At 43.5% G+C, this 19,915-nt stretch overlaps 1 protein-coding gene across 10 annotated transcripts in view; it reads right to left on the bottom strand.

Annotated features, from left to right (window-relative positions):
• Positions 1 to 16,941, bottom strand: part of AUTS2 (activator of transcription and developmental regulator AUTS2) — a 1,204,012-nt gene extending 1,187,071 nt beyond the window's left edge. For all 10 annotated transcript variants that reach the window (XM_015133354.3, XM_015133357.3, XM_015133359.3 and 7 more), the window contains exon 1: positions 15,469 to 16,941. In XM_015133354.3, coding sequence (XP_014988840.2) covers positions 15,469 to 15,777 — 309 coding nt within the window. In that variant the 5' untranslated portion in view covers positions 15,778 to 16,941. The remainder of the gene's footprint in view (positions 1 to 15,468) is intronic.
• Between the last annotated feature and the right edge of the window lie 2,974 nt (positions 16,942 to 19,915).

Genomic DNA, 19,915 nt, shown 5'->3' with positions numbered 1-19,915 from the left:
GGAAAGGCAATTATATGCAGTACTAACCATTTTACAATGGCCATATGGGCTGTATTTCAACAATGTAATTTCCAAATGAGGTTGCGCATACATATTTGTCTGTCCCTAATCCCAGGTATATCATACTAAACAAAATAAGAGTACAGCTGAAATATGGGCAGCAGATGTAGAAATCTACAACAAGAATGCTAAAATAGGCCAGATGCAGTGGCTCACACCTATAATCCCAGCACTTTGGGAGGCTGAGGCAGGTAGATCATTTGAGGTCAGGAGTTCGAGACCAACCTGGCCAACACGAAGAAACCCCATCTCTACTAAAAATACAAAAATTAGCGGGGCATGGTGGTGGGCACCTGTAATCCCAGCTGCTCAGGAGGCTGAGGCAGGAGAATCACTTAAACCCAGGACTCAGAGGTTGCAGTAGGCTGAGATCACACCACTGCACTCCAGCCTGGGCGACAGAGCAAGACTCTGTCTCAAAAAAAATAATGCTAAAGTAATGTTCACCTGAAAACAGAAAATAGGTGGCACCCACTACCCTGAAGTGAAACTGACATCCATCCCTGACAGCCCATCTTCATACTATGTTTCTTTAATCAAAAATATCACAACAGGGGTATTAAAGACCACCAGAGGGGCAAGGAAGGACACAGGGAATAGTTAAAAAGACACAGTTACTAAGAGTTTACAATCTGAGCAGGCCCTAGAGTCAATATAGAACTCGTATTTTACAAATACATAAAATTAAAGTATAAAAGATCAACTTTAAAGCCCTGGACTCTGTGGTTCCTTTTACAGTTATATTTAAATTTCAAAGAACATGTTTTGACTTGGGTCTCCCCAACAATTATAATCTGTAAAACAGAATTCTAGTATGGCATTTCCATTCTGGACATACAAAGGGGCAATTGTGCTTATTGAGGTAGTTGGAGAGAGAAAGGCAAGACTGTGTATCTCAGAGCATGGTGATTCCAAGAAGAAATTGCCACATCTCTTCAAAGGGATACTCAGATGGGTACAGTGGCCCACACCCAGCATTTTGGGAGGTGAAGGCAGGAGAAGCGCTTAAGACCAGGAGTTCTAGACCAGCCTGAGCAACATTGCAAGACCCCATTTCTACCCCTCCAAAAAAAAATTAGCCGGGGTAATGGTTCACACCTGCAGTCCCAGCTACCTGGGAGGCTGAGGCAGGAGGATCACTTGAGCCCAGGAGTTTGAGAACACCTGGGCAACATAGCAAGACCCTGTCTCTGCAAAAAAAAAAAAAAAAAAATTTAAAAATTAGCCAGGCATGGTGACACACACCCGTAGGCCCAGCTCCTCAGAAGGCTGCAGCAGGAGGATCGCTTGAGGCCAGGAGTTTCAGGATGCAGTGAGCTATGATTACTGCTGCACTCCAGCCTGGGAAACAGAGTGAGATCCCATCTCTTAAAAAAAGAGAGAGAGAGACAGAGAGTGACTCTTGACAGAAGTACGTAACTTGACTGATCTTCATATTCATCTAGAAATTTTTAGAAAATTCAGGCCCAATGAGGGTATTCTGTGTGTGTGTCTTTGTACTAACCCCCATTCCTTGTAAATGAATGGTAATGGAGTAGTTTTGAATCCTGAAGTCCTAGAGGATGACCTGTGTGGAGGCCCAACTTAGCCCAGGGGAAATGAGGAGGGGGCTTCTCAAAAATGTACAGTACTCTAAATGCAGTTGGGATTTCCTGAAGAAGCAAATCTAACAAGTCATATTCATTAGGATACTCTGTAGCATAAACAAACCTCAACAGGGTGGAATGGGAAATGAGGGAGAACAATTTGCAAATCTGCTTAGAATAATGAAAGGAAATAATGACAGAGGATATCAATGGACTATTTGTCACCTGGTATCTTCAAGATACAGATATCAAGAAAAGCAAAAAGAGCTATTTAGTGTGGTCTTTTACCAGAAAGAATAGAGTTCCTAATAGATTTTTTTAAAAAAACACACACCTAGCCCTCAAAACAAGGTCTTTTTTATTGTGAAATAGATTCCCAAGAGAAGAGCTGCTTCCCAGAATAGTTTAAAAGCAGACAAGACAAAATACTTCAGAATCTATAGCAGAATATAAGCTTATATGCACAGTAACCTGTGAGGGCATGCCAGTCCTTATTCCAATTTTACATTTGTGTTCCAGAGAGCTACTTCTAGAATTCAGTGAGATAAATGAGTGCAAGGGTTTAGAACAGACACTGACATACAATAACCCTCAATATCATGAGCCTGAATCCTTGCCTTGGACAATGGTTTAAAATCTACCTGAGTAGTATAACCTAGGAAAAGGTCAGATTTTATAACAGGGAGAAACAGTGAAAGGGACACAGATAGAGAAAAAACAACAAGGAATATGTTACAGATATATTGTATGAGTGGCAGCAACCTAACTGTAAGCTCTAACTTTTCAAAGGAAATAAAGACCTGGACAATAAGTACTCTCCCCTCCTGTAAATCCTATTATTATACCTAGAAAATCCTTTGTAACATTTTCAGCACAACAATGAACAAATGTGGTCTACTAGAGACCATGTGGCAATCTTTCACAAAATGTATCTGTATGAAAATGAGTAAAGGGGTAAGGAGCCCAAGCTTTCAAGTCAGGCAAAAACTGCTACATTTCTTGCCTCTCTTATACTGATCCTGCCCAAGTTGATTTAACGGCTCTGCGCTTTAGTGTCTTCAACTATAAAACAGAGATATTATTCTTTTCTTCATAGGGTGTGTCAATGGGATAACGAATGCAAAATTGCTAGCACAATGCCTGGCACAAGGCAAATAGTAAATAGCAGCTCCCTCTTCAAAAATTTCTTCTCATGGAAATTTTGTCAACTGTAAATAAACAATGACTGAGTACCTACTATGCACAGATTATTGAGTGAAGAAATAAACAATTCTGAAAGCCTCAAATATCCCCAGAAGGATATATATAAAAAGAGTGCAGGGGTTACATTTAGGCAGAGAATACAGGGAGAATAACAATACATAAGAAATATAATGCTGGGCACAGTGGCTCACGCCTATAATCCCAGCACTTTGAGAGGCCAAGATGGGAGGATCGCTTAAGCCCAGGAGTTCAAGGCCAGCCTAAGCAACACAGGGCGACTCGGTCTCTATAAATAATAAACTAGCAAGGCGTGGTGAGATGCGCCTGTGGTCCCAGCTACTCAGGAGGCTGAGGTGAGAAGGTCACTTCAGCCCAGGAGGTCAAGGCTTCAGTGAGCCATGACTGTGCCACTGCACTCCACCCTGGGCAACAGAATGAGACCGTGTCTCAGGAAAAAAAAAAAAAAAAGTTTTAAAATAGAAATATAGGGAGAAAACTCTGGCTCTCTTTTTTCCAAGGTTCTAGTCATAACTCCCAAAAAACACACAGTGAGCCATCACAAAGCATAAAACAGACCAAGGAAAAAATAATAGGACTTGAACTTCCCACCAGATCCCAAAGTAAACATGAAGCCCATAGTGTCACAGTCAACACTTCAGAAACTCCTTCAGGTAGGTCCCAAGATCTCCATACATGGGAAAACCATGTCAGAAAGATGAAATGCCCCCAAAGCTAAGAAGTAAAGCATTTCTCAGACCTACTCATTTCTCAGAAATAATCCATATCCCAGCATTAAGACTATCAGTAATGTACTATCATTAATATTATTATCATCATCATCAGTGATTCTGGAAACAAGTAATAACTATAGTTAAAATTAATTCTAGGTTTGAAATATAGATAAAAAGGATGGTTTTACTGGATAGTTTGAAGCTTGAATGATTCAAAGTGGAAAGCCACATTGCCGAAATAATTTACAATTTTTAAGAAATGATCAAGAGAGGTAGAGGCAGTATAGATATGCTGAGTTAAACAGCTTTTAATGCTTTCAGATATATGTAAAACTCCTTTTAAACACAGGAACCATTTCTGGAATCACATTATACTTCAATATTTAAAAACATTTATATTCTTTCAACTGAAGGTGACCTGGGACAATCTGGTCCATTTCTATATTAGACTAATAAAACGTTTTAAAACAACACAAGTGTCTAACACAGCAGGTCTCAACATTCAGGTGTGAAATTGCACCTCCCAGCACACAGGCTGAATTATCCCCCTGCATCTCACCTGCAATTATCATTTGCTCCCTCCCCAGGTGGCTCTAAGACACCACATATCCTCCTAGGCTCACATCTGGAAATACAAACTCCCTCTGGAGGCCTCATATGCTAAGGGAGTCAGAGAGCACAATAACAGAAACGTGATGCTGGCTTCAACAACTTCTGAAAAACAACTATTTTCAACACACAGTATAAAAGTAATCTGATACAATTAAAATACCCTTATGTCACTATGGTTAGGAATAAATATTTTTCCAAATAAAAATGGTAAATTTACTTCACAGTTCTGATAGAGGCCAGCTTCTTCCATTAAGGCCAATTCCAAAAATTTAGCAAAGGATATTTATTTCATCAGTTCATAGGGCATAATTAGATGTTTTGATTAAAGCATTTTCCTCCCCTGGTTAACAAGATATAACAGATGTCACTGACTTCCCTAATAACAATGCAGCCCTGCTTTTGGCATCTTTACAATTTTAAAACTGAACTGTCATATAGAAAAATTATAGCTAGGGTGTCTCGGTACAATCATGACTCTGAAGTGGTTATGACATGCCTGGACTCCCCAGTGGAACAGATATGGAAATCATACTCCATATTCATAGCCGGGAGCCCTCCTTAGCAAGCACTTGAAAACCAAGCTCTGAAATCTGAATGATGCGGGCTTATTCAAATCACCACCAATTATTCCTGGAAGCACCGACCAAGTGAGGTATAAAACCTGAAGAGAAAATGCAAATCTCACAGTCACTGTCTTCCAGGAGCACAGGGAACAGAGCACGGGGAACATATGCAGAAAACTGTCTCAGAGGAAGCAATGCCCATCTAAAGAGACTTACTCCACCAAAATCCCAGACTCCCTGCAGAGAGGAGGAGTACTATAGTTGATAAAAAGGACTCATATTTTTCACAGCAAGATTCCCCTGGTGCATTTGATCCAATTTACAAAAATTCGATTTACACCAATTTTGTCAACATATCAGTCCAGAGAGTAACTAGAGACAGGCCTGCATTTTAAATGGGAGGCAGAGCCTCTCTGATTGAAGTTCAACTCAAACATCCTGGTTTAACAACTCCATTAATGAAATGAAGCACAGATCTAAAGATTACTCAGCCCCTTTGTCAGTCGCATGTGTTATTTATAGGACAGCGTATCAATCATGTCTTCCCTTTATTATTTCCTACTTTCTGGTCCTAAGCTATTTGGTCTGCCAAATTAATACATTCCATGGCTGCTGCAAATCTAAACAATGCTTGATAAAAGATTAATAAAATAGTTGGGTTCTCTGCTACCACATACACATCCAGGGAAATTCATCAATGTCTTTTTATTTGCATATTTGGCTCACTGCCCCCTACAGCAAATATGTAAGCCACAATGCTCAGGTATCCTGGTTTATGGTTTGCATTTAATTCAGGGTGTCAATCTGCTTCTGTTTTAATTACATCCATCTTGATATGTTATTACAATCCCATGAAAACTTCTTTTAATTATATGAATGGCTATGAATATATACACATGACAAACAGTTGTTATAAATGTTCTGGTTCAGCAATGAACAGGCAAGATGCCTTAGTCAACACATCACGTGGATTTAATATTTTGAGTATTTCTTCAGAAGAAAATTTTGGTTGAGCCTCAACTCCACTATACTCCAAAGTTCACTCACTCCATACATCCTGCTACCAATGTTATGAAGTTGCTCTGAGTTTCCACTGATTGCTAGGCTAACGAAAATATTTTACACAAGAAATTTTGTTAAAATTTTACATGGGCCACATTAAGGTCATCTTACATCCAAATAATTATTTTATCTTTCCACTGGACATTCAATGATGAGAAACCACCCCAATATTTATTTTTTTATTTTACATCCTTATAAAAGGGAGGTGGGGGCAGTGTTTAAAAACGATGAGTGTATCTACAAAGAAAGGCCAACTAATTTCAGGGTGATATACTGGGAGAGAGTGCAGGGAGGGAACAATGCTTTTTAAAGGTTCTTGATATTGTGTAAATCAGAACATTTCTTAGCTGAAATGGGAAGCTTACAATCATGGGTGCTCATCCACATTTATACATTATGTTTTTAAAAAATCTCCTTCCAAGCTTCCCAATCCTTGGGACTCCCCAGTACTAACTTACAAGAAGTAGTCTCCTAGATTCATAGGGTAACAGCGAGAGCCTCTAACTCCCAGTGTGATCTTGAACAGGTCAATTAACCCCCGTGGGCTGTGTTTTCATTTGCAAAATGAGAGGTAGAACTACATCACTAAAGACAACATCTGTGCCTCTGATGCCACATGGCTTAGAAAGCACATCAACTACCAATGGCTGGAATAAAATGGATCAAAAGGCTGCTCTGAAAAAGTGTAGGTCCTAACTTTAGGATACCTCCTAAAGATTTAGCTCTGCATATTAATCTCAAAACTGTAATTTTCAAGTAATCATAACAAATGAGGGAGCAAACCGTAATATGCAGCATGACACACTTATCAAATGCTTGTTTCCCTTTTTGCTCCAGTGAAAGTATAATTTCACTTCAACTATATAAGATCATTTCTTAGAAAAACACAGTCCAGGACCTTCATTCTCTTTGCCAGCTGAACGTGTACAGACAGAATGTGTGGAAGTCACTGGAATTTCTATCATGTGGCTAGAAAACAAGTAATAATCTAACGTTCAATTATTGTGCTATCCACACCTTCATTCTTACTTTTTTTCCTTTGTGAAGATTTTAACTACAGAACATTTCACTAAACAACATTTAACCAGCAACCTTTAGCCAACAAGTATAACTGAACAAAGAGATCTAGAAGAAATTAAAAAAAGAAAAAGAAGTCCACTTCAATATAACAACCAAGAAATACTTACAATATGGGACTGTAATCTCTTAATTCCTCTTTTTAAGTTCTAAAATATTACTGCGATCAGAAACTTTACAAAAACTTAAAATGAGGTTTTGTGGTGCAGAGGAGGGTAGGTATGGGGACAAAAAGGAAAATGAGATCCCTCAGGTGTCATCACAACTTGCCCCTGGCAATGACTAAAACTCAGTCTCAGGTTTACAACTTAGCCACAGTTTGAAAATATCAGATTGCTTGCCGGGTACAGTGCCTCACGTCTGTAATCCCAGCAGTGTGGGAGGCTGAGGAGGGTGGATTGCTTGAGCCCAGGAGTTTGAAACCAGCCTGGGCAACATGGCAAAACTCCATCTCTACAAAAAATACATAATTAGCTGAGCATGCTGGCATGCACCTGTAGTCCCAGCATTTGGGAGGCTGAGGTGGGAAGATCACCTGAACCCAGGAAGGTCAGGGCTGCGGTGAGTCATGATTATACCACTGCACTTCAGCCTGGGCAACCAAAGTAAGACCCTGTCTCAAAAATAAATAAATTAAAAAAAGAAAGAAAATATCAGATTTCACCCATATAACCAAGAGTTGCAATCTGTATTTGCAAGCTGTGCTTCAGTTAATAGCGGCCACACAATACTTTCAATTTAAAGACTTTCTGCCGAAAATGAATCCCAACTTGCATTGGCAATTTTCCATTACTTACAAATTGTGGGCTTTTCTCTTGTGACTCCATTTTACTGCACATGGGTTTTCCAGGACTCCAGCGGTAACAAGGAGGTATGGCACCGTGAGGTATAGTGGCAAGTTAAAATGACAGTTAAGTCATTTTTAAAATATTTGTATGCAGTTGATCATTTATAAAGTTTGCTCTGGCAAACAAACTAACTAGAATTCAGATATAAGCTGAGAAATTAGAAAAGTGAGCTGTAACAGCCAAGAAAGCTGTGGCAAGCAATTCACCTTTAGAGAGCTAAATTAGAATTCCTCAAGCAGATTGTCACAGTTCAAATAATGAAATTTAAAAACTTTTCAATTTTCGCGTTTCATACACAATGTTCTAAATGCACTCCCTTTTATTAACAGCATTCATAATTTTGATAGCTCTACCTCAGTAAGGGAAGAGAGGAAAGAAGGATCGGAAGGAGAGATAAAAGAAGGAAAGGAGGAAAGTAGGCAGCAGGTGAGCGGGGAATCTAACTGGACCCTAGGAGAGTCACATACACTAATATGTGAAATAAACACCTTCAAAGAAGGCACCAATTCATATGATTTTGGGGTCCAGAGCCCCTTGCAATGGATGGAATCAGAGACCTGAACAGGACTAAGACATAGAAGCCTATACTTGTCTAGTCTCTTCCTAAATAAACAGGGGCAGTCAAATTCTAGAAAATCCACTCCTCCCCTCCTCATACTAACAGCATGAAAAGGGCCTATTCTTTGTGACCTCACAATATGTATTGATTGCATACCAACAGATACAAAGCTATAATAGAAACTATCATTACTCTGGAATTTTGTTAGAAGAAATGAAGGAGAACATAGCTCAGATTTTGAAGAAAGAAGTCACACTTAGGGTCTCACCAGTCTTAAATTCGATATTCTCTCCACCTTCCAGAGGGGAAAAAAGTCTACATTAATGGAACAGGTTCTGATTACCTAAGAGAAAACAGTTCTGCTCCAGCTTACTAATTATTTTTGATCCTCTCCTGTCCCAAGTTTTACCAAATTCATTATCATATTGCTCTTCTTAACTTCAGTGATCTGAGTTTTCAAATCTACATGAATCTTTTCAAAACTTTCTAAAATTAACAGCTGCTATCCCATTACTAGGTTCTTTATCCTACATCTGCAGCATATTGGGTTTAATCCTAATTCTGAAAAAAAAAAAAAAAGTTGCTTCTTGAGGAGAAAAAAAACAGCATGAAGCACTTTTACAAAGTTAGGTTGCATTTAGTATATTATGACAACTATATAGGATAGGGGTAAAATAAAATAAAATAAAATGTAAAGCCACTAACCCACCATCCTTCACCCTGCACATGCACACAGGTGGGCACATACACACACACACACACACACACACACACACACACACAAACACACAAAGTGCCACAGACCTTCTTGTCCAAAGGCTTCCAAATCTCATAACTCTTAAGACCTAAATTATTCCTTAATAGCTAGCCTCAACTATTGTTGTGTCCATCTGGGGACCTTATTTCTAATCCTAACATTCTTTCAAACTAAATAGTCACCATTTATCTTTGACAATACATAGAATTGTGGTGTAGAAGAGTCTCAGAATCTCTTTATCACCCTTAACACTCCTTGAATCATGTTTAATGTTCTGTTTTCTTAACCCTTTTTCAACAGTGAGAACTACAGAACACTACTCTCAGAGAGGATCAAAGGTTCAATTCCTAACCTCACAATTCATTTTTTAAATTCACGAATTCATTTATATTCTAATTCCAAAAAAAGGCGCAAGTAGTTAATATCCACAATTAACACAAGCTGCATGGAACCATCATCTCACAACCTTCAACCACATCTCACATAAATACTCCTCAAGTGATGGTCTGCCTTATAGAGTAAAATACTGAAATTCGGTAAGTATAGTAAAATACTTGAATTCATAACCACACACACTATTCATACCCTTCCTTTCCTCCAAATTCTCTCATCACTTCTCAGGTCCTAAAGCTATGCACACTTTCAGAAGTCAAACGCTGGAACTGACCCATTTCCTTTACAGTCCCATGGCCAAATTTTCCAAAAAAAGAAAGTGAAAAATGCAACAGAAACACAGTTCCACAGCTTTTCCTGGTTCTCTAATAGCAAAAGAGAGGTTCTGACCCTTTTTTGAACTACCACTTCATATACAGCAAGCCAAAGGCAGATAATTTGAAATCCTTGTTTTAACATCAATGTCAACCTCCTTTCTCATCCAACTTTTTTTACAGGTTGCTAAAGAGCAGCAATACATGAAACTAGAAGGGACAGAGAGGATAAAACATTGGCTGAAGGGCAGCTTGGTGGCATCAGAATTGGGCTAGTATCATCACACTGAAAGAGCTATTAATGAGAACCTCCTGTTGGGGTTGGTGAGAATCAGTAAAAAGGCAGATATCAGGCAGGAAAGGGGAGCAGGAAAAGACATGGACTAGTCTCCCTCACTGTTTACATCTTCCTCACTTTCACTCCCCTTGCCACTCCTGCTTAAGAAGCAGCTCCCACGCACTGACTACAAGCTTCTGTGCCTGGTTTTCCAAGTCGTCTACCATCAGCCCACTCACCCCAGACTCAGATATCACCAAATTCCAAGATCTGGAGGGACTTTTTTGGATCCTTTCTAGTACTTCCCATACTAGATTATAGATTACAATGCAGAGAATAAAAGTGTTCTGTGGTCAAAATAGATTTAGGAAATTAGACACATCACAGTGCCTTCTCTGATATTCAAAATTCACATTCACACAATAGACTTTTAATTCTGAAAGAACAAGGCATCCATTTAATTTTGTCTACCCCATCAATTTTCAAAAACTATTTGAGGGTAGATCACTCTGTTTCAGTCTAGAACACAATTTATGAACATCCTGTAAAGTTATGTTCCCTTTCAGCTTGAGAAGCTTTGCTCTAAACTAGTTTAAATCTCTCCACTAATGGATAAAGGAAATTATGCTTTTAGAAAGTTAACTTCCAAAGGCTACACTAGTTAGGCAGGCCAAGCATGGAATGTGGGTCTCCACAGGTCTCCCGCCCCACTAAAAGCACTCTTTACTTACCTTTGTACTTACTTCCACCAGCCCTTCCTAGCCTCCGAGTCCTAACCACATAGCATCTGGTTCATGTGCCTTCTTCACTATTCCTTTAGAATGCTCTCCCTAGCCCTAACTCCTTCCCATATATCCAAATCACTTCACCCTTCTAGGTCCCATCTACCCCATGAAGCCTTCTTGAACACTTCAGCCTATCTCACTAGCCTGTCTCTAAAAGCCTATCGTGCTTAGTTGATATTAGGCATTCAAGTGCCTGTTTCAAAATTATTTCACAGGTGCTGGCTTTAATTTATCAACTAAACTACATACTTTTTCAAAACGCTACATTTATGTTTGGGTTCTCTATATTCTTAGTGCCTTGCACATATTAAGCACTCCATAAACATCTGCTGACTGATAAAAGGCACGTAACTAATGTTGTTTTTTAAACAACTAAATAAAAGTGATCTGACCATAATAAATTGTTAGAGCCTATTAACATAGCATGTTATAAGTACATCAAATTCTGTACAGCCTGCTTATGCTACTGATGTGTGTGTGGGGTAAGCCCTGAAACAGAGCCAGGAAGTGAAGACCGCATCAAAGTCTTGGTTTGATGCTCTAACCACTAGAAATGAGTCTTCCTTTACTTTCATAAGCCTACAAAGCTCCAATTGGCCTCTTTTCTGCTAATTCCACAAATTTCATCTTAGCTTCCCTTGGTCAGCTGTAAAAAAGGAGGCTGCTCTAAGAACCCAGTGCACAAAAGAGGAATAAGGGGAAAAAATAATGAATTTGCAAAGTCAAGTTTTCAGCCATGGTACTCACATGGCTTCCTAATAGCGACAACACAGAAAAGAAACCCAAATAGCAGAAAGCCAACACTATCTGACACATCAGGACACACTGATGGTGGTAGGACCCCAACATTCCCATTTATTCTTTGTTTTCTAAAAGCCACTTTTTAAAAAAACTAGACATCTTATTTGGGGATTTTTGCTCTCATCCTGTCACTCAAAGCATATCCAAACAAACAATGTACTATATACCAATGTTAATTCTGCTTCTCAACTGCATAATGAAAAGAACACCACGTTCAACTTTAGCCTCCTCGCCTACCCTCTTATCTTCTATCATGAGACTCTTCATAATCATACACTTGAACTTCAGGGCACAATTACTCAAGACAAGTGTCCTGTGAATATAAAACTATCTCAGCCAGTTTCACCGCCTATAAAATGTGAGACTTGTCAAACTACGTCTAAAGCTTTCAACATCTCAAAAAAAGAATCCAACAACAGCAAAAAATAATCAAGATAAAAATGCAGGTTCTCATTAGGCAAGTTATCACTTTTACTCCAGTATCAGTAAAATCAGTTGAACTGGAACTATTTATATTAGCACATTTCATAATGAGTTAGAAGCCTCTTTTTTAAAAAGCGAAGTCCAAAATCAGCTACTCAGAACAAAATCAAATAATGTGTCCATTAACACACAAAGTATGCTACTCCACTGTTTGCCAGTTATTGCTCTGAACTGGCACAAGCTATAAACCTAGCTGTACAAGCCAATATTTCTGGTTTCTTTTCACAATATCATACCAGCAGCACCCTTAATGACATGTGGTGACAACTGATTTCATTTCTAAACACAAGGCCCAAGAACATACCACGTATTTAGGATAACTCTTAGCAAGTATAATAATTACTAACTTTTACAAATACTCCCGCAACACACAATTTTGTCCAAGCTCATAGTTTAGTTGCCTGTTCCCAATAAGCCCTCACATTTCTTGGTGATAGTTCAATAAATCTTCCAGACTGAATACAGTGGACCACCAGAGGTTTTAATTTAATAATCACTACACACATATGTTCTGACCATCCAGCATGGACACAATGTGATAGCACACAGCCAATGAAACTACCTTTTGCCAAAGAACCAGACATATATGATGATTTCTATTTCCCATTGTGTGTTTTTAATCTGACAAATGTATTTATGGCTTCCCTAAAAACTTGGGCCTCTTAAAATGTAAACACTGACAGGATATTTGGTATTAGTGAACTGTTACACATTTATTTAGGTGTGATAATACTGCTGTGGGGGTTTTGGTGGGATCTGAGGATTTTTGGAGTCATTATGGTTTAGGGATTCATACAGAAGCATTTCTATATGAGAAATACGGATGAGATCATATGTGGGAGAGAAAACAGATGAAACATAGAAAATACAAGATGAGATATGAGTTGGTAGTTCTCAAACCTGGATGTTGGGTGTTCTGTCTACTTCTGTATGTTTAAATTTTTCTACAGAATTTTAAGTAAACTTTTAAAAAAGTTAGACCTTTTATACCTACACATAGATATACATATGATATTTAGATATGAAGGTGGCACAGTATTCAGCTAACCAAAATAACTTGGATTTTGAATCTAAAAAAGTAGCAGAAAAAAATAATCAGAGCAAAGAAAGAAATGGTATTAACTGTACATTTTGAACTTGGTCTTCTTTTAAAATTACAAGTTTTTAAGCACAAAATAAATTAAAATGAGCACATTTTCTCGCCAAAGCCAAATAAATAGATATATATCACAAGCCCAGTCAAACACCTATTTGTTAAAAATAAAACCATCAAAAAGAACTGCATAAGTGATATACATATATACACACACATATATCCCTACTTGTCCTCGAAAAATGTTCGTGGGAATCTAGTGGCCCCTCCTGATTCCTGAGAGGGGCCACACCACAGCCCAGGATAACCATGCAGAAAGCAGAACCACTTGTAACAGCTCTTACAAGTACTTTCCTAAACCAACCACAGACAGCAATGATGAACCAAATTCCAAACAGCATGTTCTATTAGGAACATGCTGCCATTTCAACTCCTATTTTAAAGCAAGAGAGAGAGACAGAAAGAGGTCACACTGTACGGTAACCACCCACCTTGGCAAACTTAAAGCCACAGTTGGAATTATTCTAATAAGTGGTGAACCTCAACACTCAAAATTTTGGCCAATAAAGCACCAATTCTAGAACCAGAGAGTAACTGATTCAATCGCTGACATCAAAATCTATGACCACCACCAATATTACCATCACCATCACCACCACCTCCACCACCACCACCAGTACCTCCCTTACTCCCAACCACTGGCCACCATCCACCACCATCACCACCAGCAGCCCAACCAAAAGCAGTTCACACAGAAAAGGACAACACTGATAGGAAGCCTTCCTTTGAAAACAAAATTTAAACCTGACACCCAAACACATCAACAGAACCAGCAATCTAAACCTGTACAGTTACTGTATATGAGATTTAAGCTGTCATTAACAAAGCTCGCATCTGAGCATTTGAAACAATACCATAATAACAACAACAAAAAAAAAAAAAAAGGAAAGGGAAAAGTTTCCTTCAGGAACCTCAAACCATCACATCAGGTGCATGAAACACTATAAGCCAACTATAAACCGTATCTTGGTTTTGTGCTTAAGAAAGGTGGACCAACTCTGCAGAATCTCAAAGCCTTCTGTGTGTATGTGTGCATGGTGTGGGGGGGGGTGGGGACAGGGAGGTGGGGGAGGAAAGAAGGCGGTTAAATTTATAGAGGCCAATGACCAATACCACACCAAAGGAGATAGGTCCAGGCAAAGATAGTTTCCCCCTAACCCCTGGACAGTCTCCCCCTCCCTCCCTTTTCCCCCACACTAGGAGCCAGTTGGCCGGAAGGAAAATGTGCATTTGGAAATCAACGCTGCAGGTGCCCAAGGAATAAAGAAAGAAATACACACACACAGACACACACAAAGCCAATCACTTAGAGAGAGAAAAAAAAAGAAAACACAAAAAAAGGAAAGGCAGAGGGACAATTGGTGACAAGCCCTTCAGACAGCAGCTAGGATTTTATTCTTTCCTCCCACCAGTCTTCCCTGGTGTACCTTTTTCTGTCCTTTAACTAAATTGCTCATGTACACACACACATGTGCCTATGTATGTGTATAGATAATATAATTAACCCTTTCTGTAACAGAGCCCCATAACAGAATACAGAGAGCTATTCCACCCTTCCCTCTTCTCTCCCCTCCTCCCTCCTTTCTCCCAACCAGGAGAAAACGCCCCCTTCCCCAGCTTCACCAAAAAAAAAAAAAAAAAAAAAAAAGAATATGGGGGGTAATGGGGGGAGGCGCAAAGAAACCACAAAACCCCATCAGTCTCCGGTCCCGAGGACACCCGAGAAAGGTATACACTACACAGACACACACACACACGAATATATGACTCTGTAGAAAGCACACAGAGAACCGTCCACAGGCGCCCCAAACCCAGCAAAGAGACTTCCACCAGCCAAGAAGCCATGATTGGGGAGGGAGAGGAGGAAGAAGTGGGGGCAGAGCTCTCCGTGGAGAGGGGGCGCATTGTTGTGATGCCTGAACCCCTTTCTTTCTGCCCATCTGCTGTGGAGGGGGTGCAGGGAGGGGGCGCAGGGGACAGGCGAGCGAGAAAACGAGGAAACGAGGAGACCAGGCACGGCTTTGCGACTCCCTCCTGCTGCCTGTCTGCCCGCGCCCCCAGCTCCCCCCACCAACAATAAGACCTCAGCCTAGACAGACAGACAGACAGACAGCCCGGAGCGCGGCGGGGGAGGCAGGAGAGCCGGGCGCAGCCGAGTGGGGTCGTGCATAAAGGGAACCCGGGGGGAGGGGGGTCCCCCTTACCTCCAGCGCTTCAAAAGTGACAAAGCTGGTCATGGCAAATCCATCAATGATGTCCTCTTCGGCCGAGGTGGACTCTCTCCGCTTCCTCCGCGGGGGTCTGGGCCGGGACGGGGCGGAGGACGGGGGCTTCCCATTGTCTTCCTTGTCGGAGCCCGACGACGAGGCGAGTGAGAGCGCCCGGGTCCGGCCAGCCCCGCCGCCGCCGGCCGCGCCGGCCCCCAGCCCGCCCCGGGAGCGCCTCTCCCGGTCTCGCTGCGACCGCGACCGCCGCTTTTTGCGGAGTCCATGGCCCCGCGTCGGGCCATCCATGGCTCTGCTGCGCCGGGGTCTCCCCGCTCGCCCGCCACAGGCTACGGCCGCGGCCACACAAAAAAAATTGACACCGAGCCCTCCCTCCCCTTCACGGCTTCCCTCCGCCCCGAGGAGGGCGCGGGGGAGACGGCGGCCGAAAGAAGGGAGAGAGGGGAAGAAAGAGAGGAGAAAGAAAAGGGGGAAGGGGCGGAGAGAGGGGAGGAGGGACGGGGAGCGAGGGCGAGAGGCGAGGAGCCCAAGTGTGGGGCTCCCCACAGCACCGAGGGTCGGAGATGCCTGGGAGCAGCGCCGAGCAAAGTAATGGCTGAACACACAGGTCTCCTTTAGAGGAAAAAAAATAACTCACCAAGCAGGCAATAAATCAGAATAGCGGAATGCTTTGATCAAGAGACTGGGAGGCTCCGGGGAGCCCTCCCCGCGGCCATTCTCCGCCGCGCCCCCCGCCCCCCGAAAACGCCCGCGCCCCCCTCAACCCGATCCAAAATCGGGTCCGAAAAAGGTCGCGGGAAAAGTGGGGGCAATGAACTTCACCCGCCCCTCGCGCAGGAAAACACCCCCGCCGCCTCTCACACACGCCTCGGAGAAAACTCACTCCCAGTCTCCCTAATTTTTAAGAAATGCAGCCAGGGGAGGCCGGGGCTCCGGAGCGACCCAAAAGGGGCGAGACCCCCCAGAGAGGGGAGCCTAATAATGCAATCATTAGAGGAGGAGAGGGCGAAACTGCGAGCGGCGGAGGAGAAGGGAGGCGGAGGAAGGGAAGGAGGATGCTGCTGGAGCAGTTGTGGGGTTTGCTTTTCGGTCTTCGAGGGGGGAGGAGAGCGAGATGAAAGAAGAGAAGAAGCAAACCCTGTCGCTGCCACCCGCCCCCCTCCTCACAAAAATATTTTTTCCAGTCCCAAAGAAGAGGTCACCCTTCCTCAAAAAAGGGAGGGGGTGAGTCAGTCAGTCGATGAGGAAAGCAGAAAGAAATCTCCAGCGGGAGAGACACCGGTGTGCCGCCGCCGCCGCCGCCGCTTCTCTCGCCGCCCCGCCTGAGGGAGAAGCGCAGCCGGGAACGCTGCTCTCGCCGCCGCCGCTAACGCTGCCGCCGCCGCCGAGAAAGCCCCGAGCCGGAGGGTGCACGGCGTGTCCCCGGGCGGCTGCAGCGGGAGCCCGGGCACTGCCCCATCCTCCGCCCGCCTGCCTGCCTCGCGCAGCTCCCGCTCCTCCCCCTCCGCGGCCGGCCCACCGCCGCCGCCGCCGCCCGCCTCAGCCCAGCCCCGCGCCCGCCCGCTCGCTCGCTCGCTCGTGCTTTCGCTCGCTAGCGCGCTCCCGCGCACCCGCCCTCCCCGCGCCTCTCTCGGCGCGCGCTCCCGCCCCCGCGGCCCCGGCCGGCGGGATCACGTGGACGGCTGGGCTCCCTCCTCCCCCGCCCCCTCCCCAGTTGTAGAGTGTGTAGAAAGCAAAAGGCTGGGGGCTGGCCGCGCTCGCAAGCCCAGGGCATGCGCGCTGGGGCGGCCGGGCCTGCGCACTGGGGGCGGTGGGGAGTCGTGAGGGGCGGGGGCGGGGGCGTGAAGGGGGCCGCCCGCGTGGGGTCGGCCGCTGCCGGGCAGAGTTGGCGCGCCAGGGTGTGGAAGCAGCCGGAGGATCCCGCCTGTCGCAGCGGGGACGCGTGCGGGCCCCTGCTCCCAGGCCACTTCGCGCGCGTGCTCCACATCCTCCTCGGGACACTTGTCCCCGGATCCCCTACCCCTGGCCGGCCCGAGGCCGCCTTCTCGGGAAACCCCCCAGTCCCCAAGGGTGTTTTCCCTTGGCTACCTGCGCTGCGAGGGGAGGAGGGAATTCAGAGAAGGGGCACAAGGGGGGCGTCCCTGGGAGGGGGCGCGACTGGAGGAGACAGAACTGGGAGCGGGTGCCAAAGCGCGGGCCTTTGCTCCGCCTGGGCGCAATGGGAACACCAACTGGCAGAGTTGGAAACTTTTCCCCCACGTGGCACCACAGTGCGTGGCCGAGTGACCCCGCGCCCGGATGACCGCTGGGATCCCCGCCTCGTCTTCCAGCGGGGGACCTTGGGACGCACGGGCGGCTTCGAATCCGGGAGCGCGAGGCCTAGCAGCCGGGGGCTGAACTTGAACCTCGAAGGCGGCTGCGGGCGAGGGGCGGGGCTGGAGTGGCCGGACCGCCGCCCCAGCTCAAGGACCCGTTAGACCCGCAAACCGCAGTCCCTGCCCCGCGGGCTTCCTTTACTTTTTGGGAGTGGGGCGGGGTGGGGGGGGCTTCCCTGCTTTTTCCACCACAGCCGCTTCTCCCGCCGCAATGTGGCTGATGCTTATAAAAAGTTGTATTAAAGAGCTGACTGCAGCCGAGAATCGATCAACAAAAACGACCAGCCTCTCTGGGTAAAATAGCTGTGCGTTTTTCAGGGCACTGGAATTGATCTATACGTATCAGAAAGACACCGACAGCCCGCTCTTAGCAGCTTCTTGGATGCTCTTCACTTTCTGTCCAGGCACATAAACACCACGGCACCAACCCTCCTTCCTCCCTAGTAGCCCATACTTGTGGAGGAAGAAAAGGAAAATAAACTGACATGTATTAATTACTCACAATGGGCCAGGCACCGTGCTACAGTGCTATGTATATGATTTCGCCTCTTTAGAATACAAATCTGCACATTTTATTAGTATTAACTGGAAGGAGGGTGGTAGAGAAAACAGTAAAGACGTGTTTTCTCTCACAATCTGACATATCTATGATTGAGTGATTGTTTTTCATTTAACAATTATTAGGCCTTACCAGGCTTAGCAGGCACAGTTGTAGGTGCTGGGAATACAGCGATGTACAAAACAGAAAAGATACTGCTTCTTGACGTTCTAGCAGGCAATTGTCATTAATTCCTAATAACAATTTAATAGTTTGTCGTTCTTTTAAGTCACACTTCTTCAACTTCCCCATTTCTGAATCCCAGGTCTGGATCTTTATGAAATCTGATGGGAAGATGGGGTTGGGGGGACGGTGAGGGACAAGTTGCCAGGAGCAGGAAGGAACATCCACCCGACTGTGACTAAGATGAGCTTTATGCCAGTCCAGGAAACAAACCATTTGACCTTAGGCAAGACTTTTAAATGACTAGTTTTTTCATCTGTAAATCAAAGAGGTTCAATTAAATGTTCAAAATGTTCCTTTTCAGGTCTATCCATGGCCTTCTCAACAGATGACTTCAAGTTGATTTCGTGCTTTATTTCTTAAGAATAGTGACTAACCTACGGGATCTGATTCAATTTATTAGGAACACAGTGCCACCTTCCAAAATTACTTACCTAAGAGGACTGAGCCTGCTGTCCCTGGAGCAGTTAGCTAAAACAGTGCCTCAGTACGGAGTGTACCTGTGTTAACTTCTAGAGTGCTGTTTCCGGCAGCTGCTGAAATCCACGCTGAGGTTATCAAGCTCATCCTACAAAATAAAGCAAGTTCTTTGCAATTTAAAGCAAAAATCTGGGCTCATTTTTAGAGTTTTGGGGGATGTGAAAGTTGTCGTAGGTAAGATTCCAGGAAAGCTAAGAACTAATGATGCAATTACAGTCACTTTCAACAACTTTGGGGATTGGGTTGAGGAAGGTGTGAAATTGGGAAATATAATAAAAGGCATTATATTAGTGACTTTCTAGAGTAGCCCTTGGCAGTCCTGTCTTTAAAGAGTAATAACTGGAAAAAAAAAAATGGATGGTAATACGCTGCATCCAAGAACCTTGCCTCTGGTGAGGGTAATTTGCAAACGCATTTTGGGATAATATTCAGGATCCAAGTATAATCCTCCCTGGAATTAGCAATGCCTTTTGGGTCAGAGTTTCATAGGTTTCTTCCATCATACAATTAAAATTGTTTTTGGATTATATTGTCCCTATTTGTTTGTAATTCTCCATTTTGCCTGTGTTTTAATTGCTAATGATTAATAACTGCCATATAATAAGCTAAGCATTTATTATGTTTCAGGTACTGTTCTAACTGCATTAAAATAATATCTCATTTAATTCTCATAAATTTTGAGAAAGGTTTTATTATTCCTGTTTTACAGTTGAGTAAACTGTAAAAGTTAAGCATATTGTCCAAGGTGCCTCAACTCCTTAGTCATAAGCTCAATTTGATCTGAGTGATT

The sequence above is a fragment of the Macaca mulatta genome, chromosome 3 (assembly GCF_049350105.2).
Source record: "Macaca mulatta isolate MMU2019108-1 chromosome 3, T2T-MMU8v2.0, whole genome shotgun sequence".
NCBI lineage: Eukaryota > Metazoa > Chordata > Mammalia > Primates > Cercopithecidae > Macaca > Macaca mulatta.
The sequence above is the reverse complement of the archived record's forward strand: the minus strand, read 5'-3'. Positions and strand labels throughout refer to the sequence as shown.